The 24,053-nt window shown below is 42.3% G+C and overlaps 3 protein-coding genes across 3 annotated transcripts; 2 read left to right on the top strand and 1 right to left on the bottom strand.

Moving 5' to 3' along the window:
- The first annotated feature begins 344 nt into the window (after positions 1-344).
- Positions 345-3,647, top strand: LOC145947374 (uncharacterized). Its single transcript, XM_083057175.1, has one exon. It carries the CDS (start codon positions 345-347, stop codon positions 3,645-3,647), a length of 3,303 nt encoding a protein of 1,100 aa, XP_082913301.1.
- Positions 3,648-4,058: 411 nt separating this feature from the next.
- Positions 4,059-5,516, top strand: LOC145947373 (uncharacterized). The gene has a single exon (XM_083057173.1). The coding sequence runs from the start codon at positions 4,059-4,061 to the stop codon at positions 5,514-5,516; it is 1,458 nt and encodes a 485-aa protein (XP_082913299.1).
- Positions 5,517-9,516: 4,000 nt separating this feature from the next.
- On the bottom strand, positions 9,517-14,236 carry LOC145947372 (uncharacterized). The gene is made up of 3 exons (XM_083057172.1): positions 14,211-14,236; positions 10,481-13,578; positions 9,517-9,563 (listed from the first exon to the last, which is right to left on the bottom strand). Exons 1-3 carry the CDS (start codon positions 14,234-14,236, stop codon positions 9,517-9,519), a joined length of 3,171 nt encoding a protein of 1,056 aa, XP_082913298.1.
- Between the last annotated feature and the right edge of the window lie 9,817 nt (positions 14,237-24,053).

Genomic DNA, 24,053 nt, shown 5'->3' with positions numbered 1-24,053 from the left:
TCAATCTCGTATCGCTTATTATGCGAATCGGAATTATTATCGGTCGCTATCACTACAATAATACATAAAGGTAATATTTTAAACGGAGCTTTCACGAAACTATAGTAAGAAAACGCGGTCCGTTGCCTCTATCATTCGTTTCTCCACCCGTTGTTCATCATCCGTTGTCGCCTTTTGTGTCATATTTCTTTCATTTAGCTTCTTTCATATCCTCTATTGTTTTCGTCTCTGCTTTCTCTTTTCTTCGTTCATTTCGCTCTTGTTACCCTTCTCCTTCGCTCGTATTTCTTCCTCGTTTCTCGATCCTTTCTGTATATTTAGTAATTCGCTACACTCAAGTTAAGATGCCGAGGATCGCGCAAGCCAAACGAGAGTTATGCAAGAGGAGAGTGAAGGAGATTTATGATGCTTCTTTGATAGCCGACTCCAGTCCACAAGACAAATCGCTCTTTCTTGCCCGTTATCCTAGTTTAAAGACAGTTGCAGACGAATTCGAGCATGTGCATTTGAAATTACTTCATGAAGCGACGGATTTTGATAAGGAGGATCTAATTAGAGTCCAGTTCGACAAGATGCATTACGCGATAAAAGCTCAACATTCCTCGATGACGGAACTGTCTCGACCGGCGACATCATCCACTCGTGACTCGACTCACAGCTCGACGATTAGGTTGCCGAAGATAACGCTCCCTCAGTTCTCCGGAGAGTTACCACTCTGGCCCTCATTTATTGCGCTTTACAATACGTCGATTCATAAAAACAAGCAAATCTCCGCCATGGAGAAATATCAATATTTGTTGTCGTCGTTGAGGGGGGAAGCGCTGACCATCATAAAAAATTTGCCGTTTTCCGAAGACCATTATCCGATCGCGTATGATACGTTGATAGGCCGCTATCAGAACAAGAGGAAGTTAGCCACTCACTATTGGAATTCGATCGTTAAGGCAAAGCCCTTGAAGCAAGATTCGGCAAGTTCTTTGCTTGCATTGCTGGATACATTCCGCGAGAACATAAGAGCGTTGCAATTGATGAAGTTTCCGAAGGAATCGTGGAGTTTCATACTGCTTAATTTATTGCTGGATAAACTCACACCGTTTTTGCGCGAGAAGTTTGAGTCGGAACATCGCAAGACCGAGGTTCCACAATATGAGCAGCTAATAAAGTTCCTGCAGGAGTATTGCAAGGTTCTTGCCGTCATGGCTCCTTCCTCGGATTTTTCGAACAAACCAGGAGAAAAGGACGCGAAGTACAATACTTCATCCTTCAAATCCAGAGCTTCGGTATCGTCTTTTGTGACCAGTTCAGCAGCTTGTCTGGTTTGTAAGGAGCAACACGTTCTTACAAAATGTCCTCAATTTTTGAAGTCCGCGATTAGGGACAGATTTTCTCTCGTCAAGAAATTGAAATTGTGTATTAATTGTCTTCGTGTAGGTCATAATGTGAAGTCCTGCCCTTCTACCTGGACGTGTCGGTCATGCCAATTAAAGCATCACACGCTCCTGCACTTTGATCAAAACCCTAGTGCCGCCTCAACAGTCGCTACTGCCAGCCCGGCTTCTCCGACACAGGATGCTGAGATGGCTGCTTCGTCACAAGGCTCTCAAGCCGTAGTGCTGACTAGCGTGGTAGAATCCAGACCGGTAATATTACTGTCTACTGTGAAGGCCGAGATTCTGGACGTTCACGGCAACACCTTCCCGGTTCGTATTTTGTTGGATAGCGCTAGTCAATCAAACTTCATCACCGAGAGTTGCCTGCGAAGAGGAGGATTTAACCGCACCAAGCATCGCATGCTGGTCTTAGGCGTGAATGATGTCAAGGCCGCCACCGCCAAGGGTAGGACCTCTTTCGTACTTCAAGTAGCTAATCGGGCTGATATTCGATTGCCTGTTGAAGCTACAGTGCTGTCGTGTATCGTTTCTCCCTTGCCAAATATTCAAGTTGAGAAGAAGTCATGGAAGCATTTGGAAGGTTTACCACTCGCCGACCCGGACTACCATCTTCCTTGTTCAATCGACATCCTCTTGGGAGCTGAAATGTTCGTCTCTATTCTTGGCGATGGCCGTCGTAAGGGAAGCTTCGGAGATCCGGATGCCTTCAACACTATTTTCGGGTGGGTTCTGATGGGCGCGGTTTCCTCGCATTCTCCGAGAAACCTGCGTTCATGTGTGACCACCATAGAATCGATTGATGACACATTAAGTAGATTCTGGCAATTGGAGGAAATTCCAGATTGTACTTCAAGTTCTGACAACGATAGGCGCTGTGAGGAATTGTTCGAGCGGACTACTCGTCGCGGGAACTCAGGTCGCTTTATAGTCTCGTATCCCTTTTCGAGGGATCTCCCTTGTTTCGTTGACTCTCGTCAAATCGCGCTTAATAGATTTCGCTCGCTCGAACGCCGCTTCAAAGCGGACGTTACCTTCAAAACAGATTATTGCAAATTCATGCAAGATTATCTCGACAGTGGTCACATGGAGTTAATTAAACAGCCCTATCCAGCAGACGGGCCGGTTTATTATTTACCCCATCATGGAGTAATAAAATTCGACAGTGAGACCACTAAGTTACGTGTCGTTTTCGATGCTTCGTCTAGGTGTACCAACGGATCGTCATTGAATCAGACCTTGTTGAGTGGACCCAAGCTGCAGCAAGATTTGATGGCGATTCTTCTTCATTTCTGTACTGGATTCGTGGCTCTAACTGCGGATGTCAAGCAGATGTTTCGACAAATATGGATCGAGCCTGGCCAATGCGACTACCAACGGATCATATGGCGCTTCTCCGAGGAGGATCAGATATCCGATTACCGGTTGAAAACGGTAACATTTGGGGTCACTCCATCTCCTTATCTCGCAATTCGTTGTCTGCTCCAACTAGCGAAGGACGGTAGAGATAGTCATCCCATGGCGTCTTCTACGATCATGTCTTCTCTCTATGTGGACGACATAGTTACTAGTGTACACTCAATGGAAGAGGCTCGCAATTTGCAGAATCAGTTGCAGCTGTTGCTTCAAAGTGGCGGTTTCGAACTGAGGAAGTGGGCAAGCAGCCATCCAGAAGTGTTAGCCGATTTGGATCCTCAGTACTGCAGTAGCTCGATGATGTCGTTCGAATCAGAAGAGAATCAATTTCTCAAAATATTAGGACTTCGTTGGTACTCTAGTTCAGATAGCTTCGGGTTTCAAGTCAACACTTTGAACAGAGATTGTTCCAAGCGTACAATTCTCTCAGAACTAGCTCGAATATTTGATCCCTTGGGTTTCTTGACGCCTCTCTCGTTCGCAGCGAAGAGGTTAATTCAACTCTTGTGGACCTTGAAGCTAGATTGGGACACAACACCTCCCTTGGAGGTGTGTCAGCGCTGGGACAGGTATAGGTTTGAGCTCTCAGTTTTAACCTCGCTTCGCATACCTCGTTCTTTAGCTCGAAATAACGTAGTTCGCCGTGAGATACACGGATTTTGTGACGCTAGTGAACAAGGCTATGGAGCCGTAGTTTACATGCACATTGTCGCGCTTGATGGCGTAACCATTCGGCTGCTTAGCGCCAAATCTAAAGTCGCTCCGCTTAAGTCTATCACCTTGCCTCGTTTGGAGCTCTGTGCAGCGGTGTTGCTCTCGGATCTGATCGCATACCTCCAGTAAGTCTTCAAGGATCATCTGAAACTTGACAGCGTGTATGCCTGGTCCGATTCTATGGTCGCGCTTTCGTGGATACGTTCCGCTCCCCATCGATGGAAGACGTTCGTACGTAATCGAGTGGCCAGGATACAAGAAAAGATACAAATCTCGTCCTGGGGGCACGTCGACACTAATTCTAACCCGGCGGATCATTGCTCACGGGGTTTGTACCCGAAGGAGCTGCTGGACTGTGCTATGTGGTAGCATGGCCCTGACTGGTTGTTGGACTTCGAGTCTCCTTCTGAATCTGCCGTCGCGTCCAAACCCGCATCTGTTGTCGAGTCTAACCTCGAATCCGTTGTCGAATCGAATATTCTGGTGGAGGAAGAAGCCAGAACTCTAACCTTTGCTTGTGTCGTAAACTCGAATCAGCTCATGTCGTTACTAGATCGTTTCTCTTCGTTGAATAAAATTTCCAGAATAGCGGCTTATTGTTTACGCTTTATCGCTAAGTCAAAAGGGAAGCCAGTTTCAGCCTCTGTAGCAGTAGATCAGTTGGAAATGCATTCGGCATTGCTTGTCCTGGTCAAATCAGTACAGACACGCCATTTCGCTAAGGAGATTTCTCGAATAAAAGAAGGCAAAAGAATTCCCAAGACCTTGCATAAATTTAGACCGTTCATAGATACCGCGGGGATTCTCAGGGTGGGCGGTCGGATCGTAAATTCCGTGCTACCCTATGAATCTAAACATCCAGCGTTGTTACCTAACAAGCATAGGCTCACGGACCTCGTCGTTAAGCATACTCATCAGGTACATTTACATCCAGGTCGACGCGCGATGCAGTACTTGCTAGCGCAACACTTTTGGATTTTAGGAGCACATCGAGCGATAAAACGCGTTTTATCCCGGTGCTACAAGTGCTTTCGCGCTAATCCTCGTTTTGCGCAGCCGCCTATGGCTGATCTACCTTCGGAGCGCGTAATTCAGGTAAAGCCTTTTTCTGTTACCGGGACTGATTATGCAGGACCTTTCCTGGTAACTAATCGTCGTGCTCGCGGAATAACACCTTTCAAAGTCTATGTCTGCTTGTTCGTTTGCTTCACGATCAAGGCTATTCATTTGGAAATAGCTTTCTCGTTATCCACGGATTCCTTTTTAGCAGCCTTGCGCCGATTCGTGGCCAGGCGAGGAAGATGCTCGTTACTGTTTAGCGACTGCGGAACTAATTTTGTTGGTGCGCATCGAGAGCTGGTCGATCACATGCGGTTCGCTTCAGAGACCGAGAAAATAAGATGGTCTTTCAATCCTCCATCCGCGCCTCATTTTGGAGGACTGTGGGAGTCGGGAGTGAAATCGATGAAGACCCATCTCAAACGGGTAGTAGGCGATCAAATCCTCACGCTCGAGGAATTTAGTACGGTGCTCGCTCAGATAGAGGCCGTGTTGAATTCAAGGCCTCTCTGTCCTACGACTTCCGATCCGAACGATCTCACGGTACTTTCGCCGGGTCACTTCATCACCATGGAACCACTCGTGTCCATTCCGAGTCCTGATTTGACCTTGGTGCCGATGAATCGACTGGATAGATGGCAACTGGCGCAGCGAATGCATCAGGACTTTTGGAAGCGTTGGCATCAGGAGTATCTCCATACCCTGCAGCAACGTCCAAAATGGCTCAATCAAATCGATCCGATCGAGAAGGGTTCGTTGGTCTTGGTGAAAGAGAATAACGTCCCTCCTTTGCATTGGAAGCGAGGACGCATCACAGAATTGCATCCCGGTAGTGACGGAGTTCCGCGAGTAGCCACCGTAAAAACAACGAATGGCTCATTAACACGTCCTTTGGTGAAGCTCTGCCCATTGCCGAAGGGCAGTCCACCAGATAATTAATTGAAAATATATATATATATATATATATATTTGGTGGGCGGTATGTTTGGCGCTCACCAATTGTTCGTGTCGTATGTTAGTTTTGTCTATTATTGTTATCGCGATAGTTATATTTTCTTTAACATGTTTGTCGTTTCGAATGCTTATTGTAAATTATTTTGACTTTATTGTAACGTATTGCCGATGGATAGCGAATCGGAGCCCAAAGGTAATCGATTAACTAAACGGTGCTGCCATCGCTATCCATCGATCCAAATTATTGAGTGTGGGAGCACACTACTCGCTTGCCGTGCCTTACAGGAAGAAGGCTCGGACACTTGCTCACGAGATCCGCTCCGGAACACTTGTTCGAATACTGGCTCAGTATCTACACGACTGGTTGCTCATACCTCACTGGAAGAGAGGAGACTTCATCCCTTTGCAGGAGTTGAAATTGCCTGGATGGAAGGAACTGCATTCGGCACGCTTATCTCGCTCTCTCTCTCTTACGCACACTGCTTTATAGCTTAACGCTCACTGCATGCTGCACGGAAAAAGCTTTGGAAGATCTGCTTGAGAACCACGAGGCACGCATCGCACGGTGAGTCGCTTACCTTTGCTCATTAATTGCATATGTATTGGTTTAATCTCGCTATCCACGCGGCTTTGCGTAATTATCGTTTTAAGTAAAGCATTCGCGTCGCTTTCGTATCGTTACGTCTCATAAAACGTTCGCTATCAATCGCAATATTCGCAAAGGGAAGAATTGTAGATACCCTCCCCTATCAATATATATTCCCTAATATAATCTTCAGACGTAAGATCTCTCTTTGTATTATAGAATGTTAAGATACAAATTAAGATACATAATCTTCTCGCTTTTAATAATTCATAGTCATAATTCAACATGTCTGTAGTGGTACATCATAAACTTTAACAAAATGTAATAAGTTTACAACTTCTTGATGATTATTTTTTCAGTTTTTTTAGAAATTGTGTCTTTTTAAAATATATTCCCATCATGTATCATCCCATCAAAAAGCAGTATACAGTATTTATCAAGAAGTATTTATCAAAAAGATAAAGGAATGAATCAATTGATAAATCGTGAAATATATCGTAACAAATATCTAAATACATTAGAAGTAAAATACATTAGAGACATTGCGACTAATGCGGTGAAAGAAATATATAAATATATATATATATATATATATATTACTTTTGGTATCATTTTACTATATATATATACATATGGAGGGATAAAAGCCATAGTGGGTAAGTCAAATTTTTTAAAATATTGACTCGTGTGCATAGATGCACTCTATACAATATATAAATTGCATCTAATGTACAAGTTAATGTTCTAAAAAATTTGACTTACACCACTATGGCTTTTACCCCTCCATATATATATATATTAAGTAATATATATATATATATATACAGGGTGTCCGGTAATAGTCGCATCAACCGTCGTGTGCAGGTAGAGCTAGTTAAACCGAGTAGAAAAGTCCTCTACCATTTTGCGATATTCTCAATAATAAGAGAAATATTAATTAATAAAGATCGGCCAATTCGTGTGACGACGGCGAGAAGAGACAGCCCAGTTTTATGTCGTTACTAAGCATGCGGCGAAAAGAAACAGTATAATGTTACACGGTTGCTAAGCGCGCGATGAAGCGGGGAGGAGCGCTTTACAAAAGACAGTAACTCCATACGAGTAGCGCTAACTCTGGACCCCCGAGTGGGCTGTCTCTTCTCGCCGCACGCTTATCATCGCGCGAATTGGCTGATTTTCTTTAATTTATTTCTCTCTTATTATTGAGAATATCGCAAAATGGTAGAGGACTTTTCTACTCGGTTTAACTAGCTCTACCTGCACACGACGGTTGATGCGACTATTACCGGATACCCTGTATATATAACTTTTGATATATATTATTATATATCAAAGTAATGATTTCTTTCACCGCATTAGTCGCAATGTTTCTTATGTTTTCTACTTTTAATGTCTTCTTCATATATTTAGATATCTGTTACGATATATTTCACAATTTATCAGTTGATTCTTTCGTCTTTTTGATAAATATTTCTTGATAAATACTAATATATTTTTTAATGATGATACATGATGAGAATATATATATTTTAAACATAATTTCTAAAAAAATTAAAAAATTAAAAAATAAAAAATAAATTTAATTAAAAAATTAAAAAATAATCATCAAGAAGTTGCAAACTTATTACATTTTTTTAAGGCTTATGATCTATCACTATGGACATGTTGAATTATGACGTTAAGACTAAAAGCGAAAAACATCTGTCCCATTGCGAGCAAATAATCAAAGCAAAAATTGCTTCAAGAGCACAAAGATTATAAACATATAATTATATTTTACCTTATATTCAATGTTGAGTACCAAATGTTACCAATGTTGACTTCCAGACAAAACAGTACTAGATGTTACCAATGTTGACTTCCAGATAAAACAAAATGTTGTGTAAGATGTTCTTTGTAACGTTTCTCCACTGTATGCGTAACAGATGGTCTGAAATATAAAACTTGATTAAATTACAAGAAAAAGATGCGATAGAAAAATCCAGAATTATACTATATGTATTCAAAATTTTAAATAAATGTTTTGCGATAAAACATTTTAAGGTGTCTTTATGCATGGATGGGATGTATATGAACTTTAATAAACTTTTATATTAAAATGAAGAAACTTAATGAAGAAACAATAAAATTATAATTAGCCCTAAATATTGCAATTATAATAACAAGGTACGTAATGAAAGTTGACTTCTTTTAATGAACCAAGTTCACAATAGACAATAATTTTAATAAAAATCAATGTGTTAATTGTTAAAAACGATTAAAGAATTCAAATAATGCATTTCAGAATGTCATATGAAATGATATGCCTTAGGATTAATTATATTTTTCATTTTATTTGGAATTTTGTTACCATAACCTTACTATTTTTCGAAAGATTGAATTTACAAGAAAGTGCACGGAAAATATGAAAAATATATGAAAAAATATGTACGCTAATTAATTTATAATTTTATAAAGTTTATTAATGAATATAATAATGAAATAAATAAGGATTACCTTCTAGTATATGCGCAGCACCACTCTTCGAGAACTGGCGAAGGCGGGAAGGACGAGAAAAATTGAATATCACATGCACGTAATATTCGGTCAGAAAACATCATAAACAAGTGAATGCTCACGAGATATTCTTTTTAGATCTATCGCGGATCTAAAAGCATCCTCAATCACGAGGCAAGTAAAACAGAGTATGTATACTCCGTTTAACGAAAGAATGTTCACAGGCCTGCGTTCGGGACCCACGCTCTTAGCACTCTGAGTGTGTTTCTGTCCTAGTTCACCTTTTCGTAAATAACAAAGATAGAAAACGACACTCTGGCTCTAAGAGCGTGTGGTTCCCGAACGCAATCAAAAGATCAGACAAAATTTCGACGAACATTTTTTATATATACATAAAACATTTTTAAAACGTCTAAATATAAATATACTTTTAACGTCCAATAATGAACATTTTTTAAACATCTAAAATAAATATACTTTGAACGTCGAATAATGGATATTCTTAAAACGTTCATATTATGTCCATGGATGTTCGGACTAAATAAAAACCAAAACTGGACGTCCAATGGACATTGTGTGCTGTCTGGGTAGTGGCCCAGCATTCTGATTGGCTGAATTTTTTTGGAAAGATGGTGGGTGAGTAGGGAGGGTTTTGGAAAAAGCCGACAAAATGGCGATAAAAATCGAGGTATAGCGAAGCCGGCGTGGGGGTTTATGACACCCCGACCGTCTATGATAGGCTCTAACTATAGTGGCCCGGCACGCTGATTGGTTGATTTTTGTATTTGGTGGGGAAGGGGAGAGCGGACAGGGTTTCTGAAAAAAAGCCAACAATATGGCGATAAAAAAATCGAGGTATAGCGCTGCCGTCGTGGCGTTTATGACACTTCGCACGTCGCACGTCTACCTGTAGCGATAGAGCGGATAGGCCCCGGTGACTATGTATAGTGCTGAAAAAAGATAAAAAATATGAGCATGCACTAATTTCGACTGACCGCTTACTCAGTGTCGTATTGTCAAATATCGTCAACACCGTCGGTAACAAAAGAAACAAAAAATAAGTAAAAAATACATCTGGCCAGCGTCCGTTTACAATTTCGACTAATCGCTTACTCAGCGTCGCATTGTCGGATATTATTGGCAGCTCAGGTCACAAAGGAGGCCTAAGAGAAAACACGTGCGTTCGAGTTCGTATTTAGTAACGCTATGTCCAGGTTTTATTGCTGAAAAGAATAAAATTATTTCGAAGTAAAGGGAGAATAGAGAGAAGGAAAATATTAGACAATTTGAAGTACAAAATTTTACTTTATGCTACTTTTTAAATAAAATTGATATTATTACATAGACGTGATACATAATATATATTTTCTTTATAGCTTATTACACTTAAAATTACAGGAACAAAACATTTTATAAATGTTACAATTATTGTTACAATTATTACTAATACTATATACAAATACTACAACTATTACAATAATTTACATTACTTTCCTAAAAAATGTATAAAATTCTTATATTCTACTTTGAAAGAAAGACGTGGAAGACCGAAGAAAATACGCGAGAAAAGAATATTATTATTCCGATGATAAATAACCGTGCGGAACTGAGTAGCGGCTATTAATAAATCTACGTTTTACCAATACTGGTGCGCATATTTTCGTCTCGTCCCGCGTTACAATTTCATGAAACGCGGTGCGTCGAATTGCTCTAAAACGTAGATTTATTGTAGTTTCATTTTCTTCTTCTCCTACGTCATCTTCTTTTTCTTTTTCTTGATTCTTTTCTCGCGCTAATAATTTTTTAATGCTCTTAAAATTAACGTGCCGCGAATTCTCGTAATTAAGGGTTATTCCTTTAACTTTACAAGTCTCATATTCACAGCCCCCGGGTGTTCGCACAATGTAGGCGTAAAATTTTGGGCCACCGGACACGAACTCTTCGATGTAGCTACCGCGACCGTAGCTCTCGAGCTCGTTGGTCATATCGCCTAAAAAATTACCCGTGCACGGCTCATATTCATGCGGATCACCGGTGCTCACATAAATACAGGAATCGGTATCGTAATATAACACGCGGCGATCTAAACGCTCTAAATATTCGTATAATTTTAATCGTGCTTGCGCGGTCGTATATGCAGCTATTACTACGTTGGTTATCGGTGAGGGTACGACAGCCTCTCGTCGCAATCGCCACGAAACATATATTACCTCGTCGTTTACAGGTAATATATCGGTTATCTCGTGCTCGGGATTTGTTAATAATGACATAAAACGCTGCTGCGTTTTAACGACTTCGGTGTTCGACAAATTGGATCGCTGGCCAAATTTTCCCCAGAATGAATTCAAACAAAGCTTCGCGACCGAACGTAAACCAGGGTTTCGCGCTATGTTACGCTTATCGAGAACAATACCCTCGGTTTCCCCGTACTCCCTCAGATATTGCTCTTTAGCGTCATCGTCCTCGCATTCGCTCGGCCACCCACTTGCTTCCTGTTTAAGTTGTAGAAATGAGTTTATATATTCGGCGAACAATCCACCTTGCCGTGTTTCGCAATTATATTGACTAATTTCATATTGCCAAATTTCATTTACTTTTATCACAAGATAACCCTTTTCGATGGCCTTGCGTAATTCGCAGGACACCCACGTGCCCTCGAATTCGCGTTCGCTAGGACGCTCGTGCGTACACGCCGACTGCGAAAATGTTTCGCAGCAACTGCGACATAAGGCAAATAACAATTTTCCGTGCGAGCGATACGGAAGTACCGGATGAAATAAATCGCGCGGTGGAAGTACTGTACAACGTACGAGGCCTTCGACAGAGTCAAAATTATAATTCGGTGCCGTTCCGATTAAAGTGGAGCATTCATCTCCGATATAAATGACAGGATGGCCGATAGGGAAAGCACCCGTCTTCAATACATACGGGTACAAAGAACATACGTCCACGTAACGTATTTTCTCCGCACCCGAAATTTTGTAAAGTGTCGCGATATTTCCCGTACGTCCACCGAAAAATGCGTCGCGAGGATCGAGCGGTGCTGTTTCCAGCAACGGATGCTTCTCGAGAAATTCGCGCATCTCGCGATTATCCCGCGTTTCTCGATCGAAAGCACACTCCCACTTTTCTGTCACCAAGTACCCCCGTTGTCGAAGTCGCCACGTGATCGCGAGACTTCGCTCGTATCGCGAGTCAATCGTGTCTCTACGCTTCATAGCCGACGGAAGCGGTCTATCGCGATTTATCGGAAAGCACGAAGTACATCCATGCCAAAAGCAGCCGTGGAATTGCAACACGTGACGAGATGTTATCCCCGTTTCCGATGTCTTTTCATAATAACCATCGACGAGTGTGCCGTCGTTCGTGCGATATTCACGTGCACGCCCTGCGTGGTTTATAGGATGACCGAGCTCGCGCTCCTTCCATATCAACCACTGCAGAGCTTTACGCGAATGCGTGTTCGCTTTTCTGTAGCCGCCTGCTGGAATGACACCTATCGTATTCGTGTGTAAGAAGTTTTTCCAAAAAACTGTCATACACGTCGAAGCAATAGTTGTACATTCCTCGAACGGGCATACATTTCCGCGATCTATAAAAATTTTTCTAAACGCCATGCACGCTCGTCGAAGTATATCAACATCGGTACGGCAATATTGCACTATCTCGCGTTGAAAATCAAACACAGAGTTTTTTAGCCGCATGTCAGTGTGCCACGCGAGAAAGCGTTCGCGCTCTTTCGATTTCATGGTTTCGGGAGAGTAGTAATGCGCGGCGGGTAATGGTCCAACATACATTTGATTTTTGACAGTATTGAATAAGTGCGGAAATATGCCTTTATCCACTGTATCCTCCAGCCCGAAAGTTTTCGGCAACTCGGATAAACGCATCGGCATATAATTTACGCTATCGATAAACTTTGTATGTCCAACCGTTAATACGACGATTTTAGTTCCGTTCAGAATAACTTTCGGCACGAGATTGACGCTATTTTCCACAATATGTTTCAAAATAAATTGAGCGTCGAACGCTTTTGCATTATGCGCTATGCATATGATCTGTTTGAAATATTTCGTCCTTCGCGTTGCGAAATCGACAAAATATTTCACCGGATCATTACGAAACACGAACTCTCGCACTCCGCACCAGCGACAACGCACGGACATGTCATTGTTTCGCGCGCACGCTTCGCAAATTTGTTGCGCGACGCAGAGTGTCGGAACGTGTTTTTTTACTGACGTCGTACCTTCGATCGTCTCGTCCTGCCGCGTTTCGAAATCGTAAAACACAAATGCTACGCGTCCTTTTCTGTCTTTATATGAAAATGTGCTCGTTTCCTCATTATCAATTGTGCTTTTTTCCTCCTCGACGGCTGTATCTACTGACGTTGTCGTCGCTTCTACTACCGGAGGCGATGTCGACGACGATGGTCCGGCAGAGGAATTAACGACGCGTCGAAGAGGCCTTATATAGCATAAATGATTTCGAGGTTGCGTGGAATGACATAATCTGCAGTAAGAAACTCCGCATTCGTGTTTCGCTTTCGCTTTAACTACGCACCCGCATTTATCGCAAAATCGTAGGACACTACAAACACTGGCGGACGATCTACCGTCATATGATTTTTCACTACGATGACGCTCGAAACACGTTGCACCGTAAAACGTCCGATTGCACGCGCCGCATTTTACGTTTCGTACGTCAGAGTGATCGCACGCCGGCACGGTAAAACAACGCGGGCATTTATGTGAGCATCGGTGACCGCTACCTCTATCGTTTCGAAAGCCTACATTGCACGCTACGCAATAATTACGAGAACCCGAGGCGGCTTTTAAATTTAATATAGGGCTGTAATGACGTGAATCCTCATAATACATAATATTTAGCGGATAAGAGGATTCACGTCCGAGAGAAGCGAGTATCGCTGTACCGTCATAGAACGGTTTCTCACTGCGACCGAAAGTACTAAAATTATATACGACGATATTGTCTGCGGCGAGATATCGCTGGAAGCGCTCAATTTCATAAACCCCGCATCCCTCCTCGGATATTATTACATCGGCACTTTTTGTTAATTCTAACGCCCACTCGCACTGTAACGCCGATTGCTGATGTCTTACTCTATTCCATTTTTCGTGTAACTCTCCCGTACGAATGTTACCGCGTTCGCAATAAGTTTGCGCTACTACGAGAGACCGGGGAAAACACAAGTTGTCGGAATTATTTATTTGGACTATTGAGCGCTTCGCGATATTTTCTCGCGTTAATGCGACACGCCCGCGCCCCAAAGGAACAGAGATGTTGTAAATAAGTACATTAAATTGTTCCGCGATATCGAGTCCTCCCGCGCTCTGCGCTACCGCGCTCACAAGGTCCCAAATATCCCCGTGGGTCAAATCACGCACTGGACGAAAGGATAAACCCGCGGGTCCGTGTGATAAATTCGACGAATCGAACGATAATCCTACATAATCACCCGGTTCACTCGAATTTATCGCATATTCGTGAATTTCTCGAAACGCATTTTCTAAAGAACGATAAATATCTCCGCCTTCGGGTAATGGACGTATCGCGAAACTCGCCTCTCTACCGATTACCCCAAATCTCCTAAATCTACGGGCATTTTCACTAATCAAATTTATATAATTAAAATTATCGCCGACCTGCTGTTGCTATTGTTGTGGTTGCTGTTGCGATTGTCGTTGCTCCTCCTCCTCCACCTCCTCTTCTCCATCTTCCGTCTCAGACGAGGTATTATCAAGATTTTCTTCTTCATTCTCCCCCCTCGTGATTACTTCTTCATTATTCTGCGAGTGTGATAATAATGTTCTCTCAGACGCGTTGTTTTCTCCACATCCTCTACCCCCTCCGCCGCTTTGTACTATCGAAAAAAGAAAATTGTAAAATTGAATATAAATTGTATAAAATACTATAATATTGCTTTTATTTTATGCTCGAATTTAATCTTTGCACAGCCGCTAGTGTTATATTACAACGAGATAACTCACCTCGTGGTGATAATCGTCGTATCTCGAGTAACGCATCCCGCTCTCCTGCCGCTAATATTCCGGAGAATAGATAATCGGCAAGCGACGAATTGCTAAAATTTTAAATTTGTTTAAGATTAAATTCGAACATAAAAATTTTGCAAAAAGTAAAACAACTTCGTTACCTTCCACGCGGGGATCGTATTCGCCTTCTTCGTCCTGCTCATAATTTTCTGCCTCCATTTCTTCTTCCTCTTCGTCATTTTCCTCCTCGTCTTTTTGCTCCTCTTCCTGGTCCATTTCTAATTTTTAATATTTGAAATTTTGTTATAAAAATAATATATAATTATAAAGTCTTATATTACTTCGTATATTCAAATTTCAGCGCTTTGTACTTATTTTTACATATCGTCTTACCTTGTGTGAACACTTCGCTATCCGCTGAGCTTACGCCAAAGATAGAATCGTTGTCGTCGTCGTCGTCGCCGTCGTCAACGTCGTCATTGACGTCGTTGGTTTCGATGTTATTATTATTATTAACGACTACAATATCATCTTCGTCGTCTAAAATAATACATTATATATTAAGATTATTACAAATTTTTTATATTTCTTTTAAAAATATTTTTATTATTTTTTCTAAAAATGTGAACTTACCAGAAATATCAATAACAGCAATCGGAACATTTTCCGGTGGGTGTATTCGTGCTCTTCCTGAAAATATTTAATTTTTTATCAGTAACTGTTATATATTTTTACAAATAATTATTATATATTTTTAGTGCCCTGTAAACTTACGCGAAGGTCCTGCCTCGGGCTCTTCTTCCGCTCGACGTCTTCGGGTGGGGGGTACTACGGCGAGTTTTACAGAAGTATTCCGCGCTAGGAATAATTAAAAACGATTTAAAATTTAGGTTTATAATTTAATCACGGTCTCATATTTTTTCTCGTCGAAAGAACGGAATAAAATAATTACCTGTTAACTGTATTCTACGTTGATTCGCTACTAGTAGATAGGCTACATACCCACCCACATCCTCTTCTTCGTGTTGAAAAGCCTCGCGCATTAATATTATTTCTGCGGCGGCGTTTAATAGTTCTTTATCACCGCCGAAATGCCCCAATCTATATAGCACTCCTAGTAAAGAATTGGAGATCAAACCCGCGAATTTCATGAAAATATCGTAATTATTACACTGCTCTTCCGTCAGCCGTGATAAATACGACGCAGCATTTATCGTCGGCGCTAAATTCGCGGCCAAAGTTACGCATTCCGATATTAAATTTTTCAGAGCTGCCATTTTTTCCTTCTCGCTGCACTAAACGTTTACACGTAACTCACAACACACGACGATAACACGATACGTGAAAACGCGTTCACGAAGCTGCGTAGCACGGATGATGTCAAATTCAAAATGTGCATTTTCTATTACGTTACGAAGAATTTATACTTTATATCCACGCCCACCAAAAAAGCAGGCGTTGAAAAATTCAACATTTTCTTCGTTTATATTTTAAAAGAATGGGAGGCTCGAAAAATTTTCAATTTTCTCGCTAGCGGTTATTTCGTTTTTCGAGAAGAACGGACGTAGAGCATTCTTAATCTACTTTACTTACCTATCGGATGATGCTTTTCTTAACATCTAGGCGTGGCAGAAAAGATTTTAGTTATTTAATTGGCGAACGTCGATTTTTTTTCTGACGAATATTCTAGCTGGTGTTTGAGTTTTGCAACTATTTCCTTAGCAGCATCGGGAAAAATCATAAAATCATTTGCTCTTATTTTTTCAGCTACAAAAAAAATAGCTGTGTAGACTATAACCTTGTTTTTTTATCCTACCATATAATGTTGCGTGATCTAAATCACCGGCCTTACTTTTTTTTGTCTTCAAACATTTATTTTACTTTTATTACAGGCGATTTATTACACTAATCTTCGTCCTAATCCTGTGTTCTCGAGTTTCTAAATCCCATGCTATATTTTAAAAGAACAAAAATATTTTCAAATAAAATATAATCTCTCATACGTTTTCTTTTTGTTTAATGAGTTTTGTTTAAACATAAAAATTCGATTTGACATGAAAAATTGATTTTTTCGTTTATTCACTTACATATACAAATTTTTCTTTCGTCCTCTTCTCGCGTTACACGTGCGTCTCAATTCTCATCTCTAGAAATTTCTAAATATTTCTAGAAGTTTCTTATTTTTAACGCACAGGTCTGAACATGAAAAATCCTGATTTTTCACGTATAAATTATGTCTTCCCCACTTTGATTTTTTAAATTTTTGCGAGAGAGGGAGATTGGCAATATAAGCACATCGACAAATCGCTCTTCCGTATTCATTCGAATTCGAGCGTACGAAAACATAAGTTTGTGCTACGAAGAAAGAATTCCACGTGATTTCGCCATTTTGCCGCGTGTCGTGACTATTCGTGTCGTTTTACAAGTGAAAACAATGGCCACACGTAAGGAAGTAACTAATTTTGCGAAATCTGAACGCGATCGCAATATTCGCAAGACGGATAATAACGACAACATCGACATCGATAACGCCGGAAGAAACGAGCAACGTTATTTATTGTTATCTACAACGTATGGACTTAATTCTTCGCACACTAAGAAGATACACATTGGTTTGCAATCGAGGAACGACGGCGGTGGCTTCGTACCGATTGTTAAATTATCAGGCAATTATGCTGATGGAATTTGCTTCGACGTCGACACGTGGCAGAAGTTTCAAGCCAATATGGAGCATATGAATCTATACTTGAATGAGACTCAAAAGATTAAACCTGATCCCATTATTATCGAGAATATTTCGATCAACTTCACTACTGCTTACGGAGCGAGGGCTGTACTGGTGACATACAAGGAAAACAAGGATCATGTTGCGAATGATAAGGTGGAAGAAGAATCGCAGCCGCCGTTGAAGAAACGAAAAACTTACGCCGTTGCGATAGTGATGCAGAAAACTACTTTCCTCGGCTTGGAAAATATTAGAAAATGCGTAGATGCGCATTTGACGCAGTTAGTTTCTATAGTCGATACTGTTAATGTAACTGCAAGATATTTAATTAACGAAATAGAATTAAAACTTCCCTTGTCTTACATTGATCGCGAAATTATAAAACTTACTGTCAAAGGCAATTATTAGGAAATTGCACGTAATGTACAAACGCAAATAAATAACTTAACATTTTTAGATGTTTACTTTGACATTGTATTTGTAGAATTACTTTCGCTTCGATTTAATGAAATTGTTCGTATTATTTTGCTAAAACGCGAATCTTAATTTTATAAAAAACAAAAATTATTATTAATAAATGAAATTGTTTCTATCTTCAATCAGAACATTTTCTTTTATCCTCCTTATAATATTGCCTCCTTGTGCCTACTGCGAGCGTAGAACATTGCGACGTAAATTATAGTTTGATCCTCGAACGTTAAACGAGCTTATTATTTCCGTCACGAGTGAGCGGCATGGAGAGCACCGCGTACATAAGCTCATAAGTAGCGGTGCTCGGAGAAAAACGCTGGCGCGAGCGCATCTCCGCGGAAACGCTTACTCGCGTCGCTCCTGCGGCAACGTATCGGCTAAATGGGCCGCGGTGCTCTTCGCTCGTACGCGTGTAAGAAAACGCTAGCGCGAGCTTGCGGCCGCCGCGGATGTGGTCCCCGAAACGCGAGGATAAGCTTATGACACGGACAAAACCATCTCTTCAATATTGATTGATACTTTATTGTTCCTTGGGGTTACAAGGACTGCCGTTTCCCGGGATACATCGCATACAAATGTTACGCATATATAACTACTTACAATTAACAAATAATAAAATACAAAGAAAGAAAATAAAATTATACTATCTCGACTAGCAACTTTGCGCACTCATACGCCTTTCAACCGACGCTCAAGCTCTCATTCGGAAACAACTATAATCTACAGTTGCACGCTCCTCGCCTGGGACCTCCATTTCCTTCAGTGTCAATCGGTCTACTGGTTTCAACACCTTTACGTACCATCCCCTATACCGCAATACGCCCCTTCCATTCCATCCCATCCTTTCTCACCTTTCATACTCCCCAACGTTCAATCTTTATCACTCACACCTTCATCCATCTTGGACCCCATACCTTTTTCTCTCTCCCTCCTTACCCCCTATACTCTTCAACCACTCCTCCCCTTCCCCTTTCTCCCTCAGTACCTCCTCCACCATTTCCTGCCAACTTCCTTCTGCTCCTCCCCCACTGCATTCCTCCCAAACATGTTCCCATGTTTCCACTCCCCCTTCACACACCCTACATACATTCTCCTTCTCTTCCATCCAGTATCTATTCCCCTTCATCTCACTTCCAAGCCTAAATCTCGCCATTCTTTGCCATCTACTTTCTCCCCATCCCTTTTTTAAATACCCCGGTACCCCCTCCCCTTTCACCCATTTATACCAAACATTATATTTCGATTCCATAATCCTGCTCCTTCTAGCCTCCCTTTGTCTATTTCTATCTATTTCCTCTACTATTTCCCACCCAAATTCCCCCTTCTCTCTTTTTTCTTCTATCTCCCTTAACTCCATACCTCTCTCCTTGAAAAAATCCCTCCTTTCTTCCTCCCATTCCGATAAAAACACCCCTTTCCTGGCCCTCCTCCTTGTCTCTTCCCAACACTTCCTCGCTATAGCTCCTCCTTTCCCCTGCTCCCGTCTCCTCTCATATCCCCATGCCCTTCTCCCCATTCTACCTTCTAATTTCTCTCTCTGAACTTCTTCCCTCACCAAATACCCCGGTGTCCCCCGATCTACCCCTAGTACCCACCTCAGATATCTATCTTGTAGCCCTTCCAGTTTTTCTCTCCCTTTCCACCCCCATATTTCCACCCCATATCCTATCACCGACCACACCAAAGAGTCAAAAAGCCATAGCCTTTTGCCCCAGTCCCCTCCAAATCCCCTCTTTCCAATCCCCCAAACTTGTCCCATTATCATCGCCCCTTTCCTCATCCTATCCCTTATCTGTCCCTCCTGCCTTCCGTTCCCCTGTACCACATATCCCAAATATCTATATTCTTTAACTTCCTCAATCTTTCTCCCCTTCCATCTCCAACTTATTTTCTTAAATCTTCCCCCCCTTTCCTACACCTCATTATCTTTGATTTGTCCGTGTTGAGCGTCACCCCCTTTTCATCTAGATATTCCTCCAATCTTCCCATCATACTCCACATTTCCCCCTCGTCCTTCGCTAGCAAGACCACATCATCCGCATACGCCAGGGAACAAATTCTCTCATCCCCCAATTTTATTCCTCCCCAACCCACCTTCCTCATCTCCTCTTCCAGGTCTGCCATTAACATATTAAATAATAAGGGGCTCAACGGACACCCTTGTTTCACCCCCCTTCCCGTCCAGAATTCTTCTCCTTCCATCCCACCTATCCTTACTCTAAAGCACGTCTCCCTCAACACATTTCCACATCTTTTTATTAGACTCTCCCTCACTCCCCTTTCCCTCATCGCCCTTAATAATATTGCTCTATCCACCGAATCAAACGCAGCCTTTAAATCTACAAAAAATAATACTATACCCCCCTTTTTCTTGTATTTTTCTGTTTATTAGATAATTTAAAACGTAGATATTGTCTATAGTTCCCATCCCTTTTCTAAACCCCGTTTGATTCGGTGGGATCAACCCCTTACCCTCGATCTCCTCCCTCAGCCTTTCCGCCAATACTGCCGCATACACTTTGTATAACGATGAGGTCAGTGTAACCCCCCTAAATTCTGTCACCTTCCTTCCCTCCCCTTTCTTCAAAATCGGGATCACCAACCCCTCACTCCACTCCCTTATCCACCCCTCTCCTCTCCATATCCTATTACACATATCCCAAATCCAGCTCTCTATCTCTACTCCCCCATATTTCCATACCTCAGCCGGAATCCCATCCTTGCTCGTTGCTTTTCCATCTTTCATCCTACTTACCGCTTTCCTAATCTCTTCTCTACTCAGTAAATCCTCCTCATCCGCCCAAATATTCCCATATGAACCCATGCACACCCTACCCTCCACCCCTCCCAACAAACTCTTAAAATATTGGTTCCATACCTCTATCTCTATACGTTCTTCTACTCTATACCATCTCCCCCTCTCCTTTCTAACGATCTCCCAAACATCCCCCTCCGTTCTAGCCTCTTGTGCTCTCTTTATCCACCTTCTATTTTCCTCCTCCTTCTTCCTCTGACACAATACTCCGTACTCTTTTTTCAACCTCCTATAATCTTTACCATTCCCTCCTTCTCGTTTCCATCTCCTTAATTCTCTCCTCACTTTCCTCTTCTCCTCTCTGCACTCTCCGTCAAACCACCCCCGTTTTTTTCTCTTCTCTGATTCTTCTCTTTCATTCCCTTTTTTCATAATTCCCTCAATTCTCTCCTTCATCCATCCCCATTCTTCTTCTACCTTCTCTCTTCTACCCTGTATCACCCCCATTTTTTCCCTGAACTCTTCCCTTCCCTCCAGCGACCAATTCCATCTCCTCTTCTTTCCCCCTTTCTTTCCTCCCTCCCCTTTCACCCATACCGTTAAGGGTTGATGATCCGAATTAACTTTCTCCCCCACCTCTAACTTCATAATATCCCCCCTTACCTCCTCGTTCCCCACTATATAATCAATAACCGACTGTCCAACCGCTCCCACATAAGTCCAGCATCCTTCCTCATCTCCCGCAACTCCTCCATTCATAATTCCCCACCCTGTTTCCTCCAACCTGTTCACTAAAACCCTTCCGTCCCCATTCACCTTCTTATCTCTTGAACACCTCCCTCTTTCATCCCCTTCCTCCCTTATACTTCCCCCTCCTAACTCCCCCGTCCTAGCATTAAAATCTCCCCCTATCAACGTCTTTACCCCCCTCCCTATCTCTTCCATCCATTCGCTCATCAATTCCAGCTTCTCCTCCAGATCTCTGTTTATATAAACCCCTAATAGCCTCCACTTCTCTTCTCCCAGCTTCACTATACAATTTATTATTCCCTCTCTATCTGACATTGATGCCCCCTCTGTCTCTATCCCCACCCTTATCCCCAACAACATCCCCCCTATCGCCCTCCCCTTCTTATTCTTTTTTTCTGCGTGCTGCGCTTCCCACCTGTATCCTGAGGGTAGTTTCCCTCTCATCTTTCCCCACCCTTTCTCGTCCAACCAAGTTTCCATCAAAAACATAATATCCCATTCCCCCAACCCAAAAGTCCTTATCTTTGTTTTTTAGGCCTGCTACATTCCAATAACCAATTCTATACTCCCCCCTCCCTCATTCCATCCAACCCCCCTATCCCTTTTCACGCCACTAACCTCCTCTTCCTTCACACTCCTTTCGCTCTTCCACCCTCCTCCCTCAACCTTTCCCTTCCCAACCATTACCTCCTGCTTTTTCAACCGTTCTCCATCTTCCTTCGCTCTCATCTCCTCTCCCCCTTCCCCTCCTTCTCCTTTCCCCCTTTTCCCTGGTCACTGTCCATCTCCCCTCCTGATCCTTCAATCTCCCCTACTTGCTCCTCCCAGTTGTTCCCTCTCCAGTCCCTTATACCTCCTAATGCTTCGTCCCAAAACCACCACTTATCATTTATATTTATTTTATCGTGACTTACCCAAGCTCTCCCACCCTTCCTCTCTATATCCCATGCTAGCCTTTTCAATTCCCATCTCATCTTTCTCTCTTTCCACGTTAAATCCTCCTCTAGCCATATCTTATCCCCCCTAAGCAACTTCTTCCTCCTCAACATTTCCCTCCTCTCCTCTTCACTTTTTAGTTTCACTATCACTGACTCCCCTTCTTTCTTCCCCTCTCCTTTTAATTTTCTTATCTTCTCCACGTGAACCTCCACCTCTAATTTTCTACAAATCTCATCTATCTCTCCCTCAATATCCTTTCCCCCAGGCCTCAACCCTTTTACTAGAATGTTTCTTCTTCTCTCGTCTCTCTCTTTCTTTTCTAGTACTCTTTCTAGATCCCTAATTCTCCTCTCCAACCCTCCCTCCTCTGCTTCCCTTCCTCACCCCCCTTCAGCCTTTCTCCCACTTCCATTCTCTCCATCCTCTTTTTCATCCTTCTAACCCCCTCCCTAACCTCTTCTATCTTTCTCTCTCCTTCCTCCACCCATCTTCTCTCCAACATATCCATCCTCTCTCTTAAATTCTCCTTCTCTAAAATCCAACGTTCCTCTCTTCTCTTCCCCTCCTCCAAATCTTTTCTTATTTCCCCCAAGCTAAACTCCATTTTTTCCCATCTGTCTCTCGATTCCTCTATCAGATCCTTCAAGAGTTTCTCTAGTCTCTCCCCTCCCTCTCTCCACTTCCATCCGGTGATTTCACCACCTTTTTACTGACTCTAGTCTTTAAATCATCATCTATCTCCCTTTTCCTCTTAAGAAAGTCCTCTATATTACCCAAGCTTCCCCCCTCTCCCTTCACCCCTTAATAGACCGTCCTGCTACCTCACTACCTCCCTTTCCACTCTTTTCCCCTGTACTCGCCATTCCCTACTTCCAAATCTCGCGCCTCCTTTATCCCTAGGCCCTATTTCCCTAGAACCTCTACAGGCGGCAGCACCTTACGGACCGTCCTTCGCTACACAGTACACCCTGCTATCTAGCTCCAACTCCCTGTCCTCCTAATTTGACCTCTTTCTACAGCTATCCCTCGTCCCCCGTTCACTCCACTCACTCCACCTCTACCCTCTTGCACCCCGCTTACACTCTACACTCACCCGTACACAAACACCCTTCATAAACCCTCCCAAAAACTCTCTTAAAGACCCACTCGAAAACGCACGATCACTCTCTGACACTTGCCGGAAACGGAAGTCCCACCTCTTCAATATTTTAAAAATATATGCGACACGCGCGTACGTTTTTAACACGCACACACACTCGCGCACGCACACACGCACACACACACACATACACACACATACACAATAGTTACTAAATCGCATGCGTTAACTTTTTCATTTATGAACTCGTGAATAGAACCTAAATTAATCGTTTCGCGAAATGGACGTACGATGGAAACATCCGTGGACGTCGATCGTCTGCGGACCTACGGGATGCGGAAAAACAATTTTCGTGAAAACTTTTCTTCGTCATTTATCCGGCATGTCCGATGTTCGATTCGAGAGAATTTTATTTTATTACGCCGAATGGCAAGATGCGTATCGGCGCCTGCAGTGCGACACGAGTAAAAATAAAGAAGAAGAAACAAACGATGTACATAATAACGGATACGGTGATACTTTGCTAAAAATAAAGAAAAATATAATCGAATTTCGCGAGGGGTTACCGCGTCCGGAAGATTATTCAAACGATCCGCTATCTCCAAAATTAGTGATAATTGACGATCTTATGAGGGAATCGTCATCGTGCGACGCTATCGTAAATCTATTTACCAAAGGAAGCCATCATAA

This window comes from Prenolepis imparis, unplaced genomic scaffold (genome assembly GCF_030444845.1).
Source record: "Prenolepis imparis isolate NDT839.2.m4 unplaced genomic scaffold, iyPreImpa1.0 SCAF_70, whole genome shotgun sequence".
Taxonomy (NCBI): domain Eukaryota; kingdom Metazoa; phylum Arthropoda; class Insecta; order Hymenoptera; family Formicidae; genus Prenolepis; species Prenolepis imparis.
Note: the sequence above shows the minus strand (reverse complement) of the source record. Positions and strands in the feature narration are given on the sequence as shown.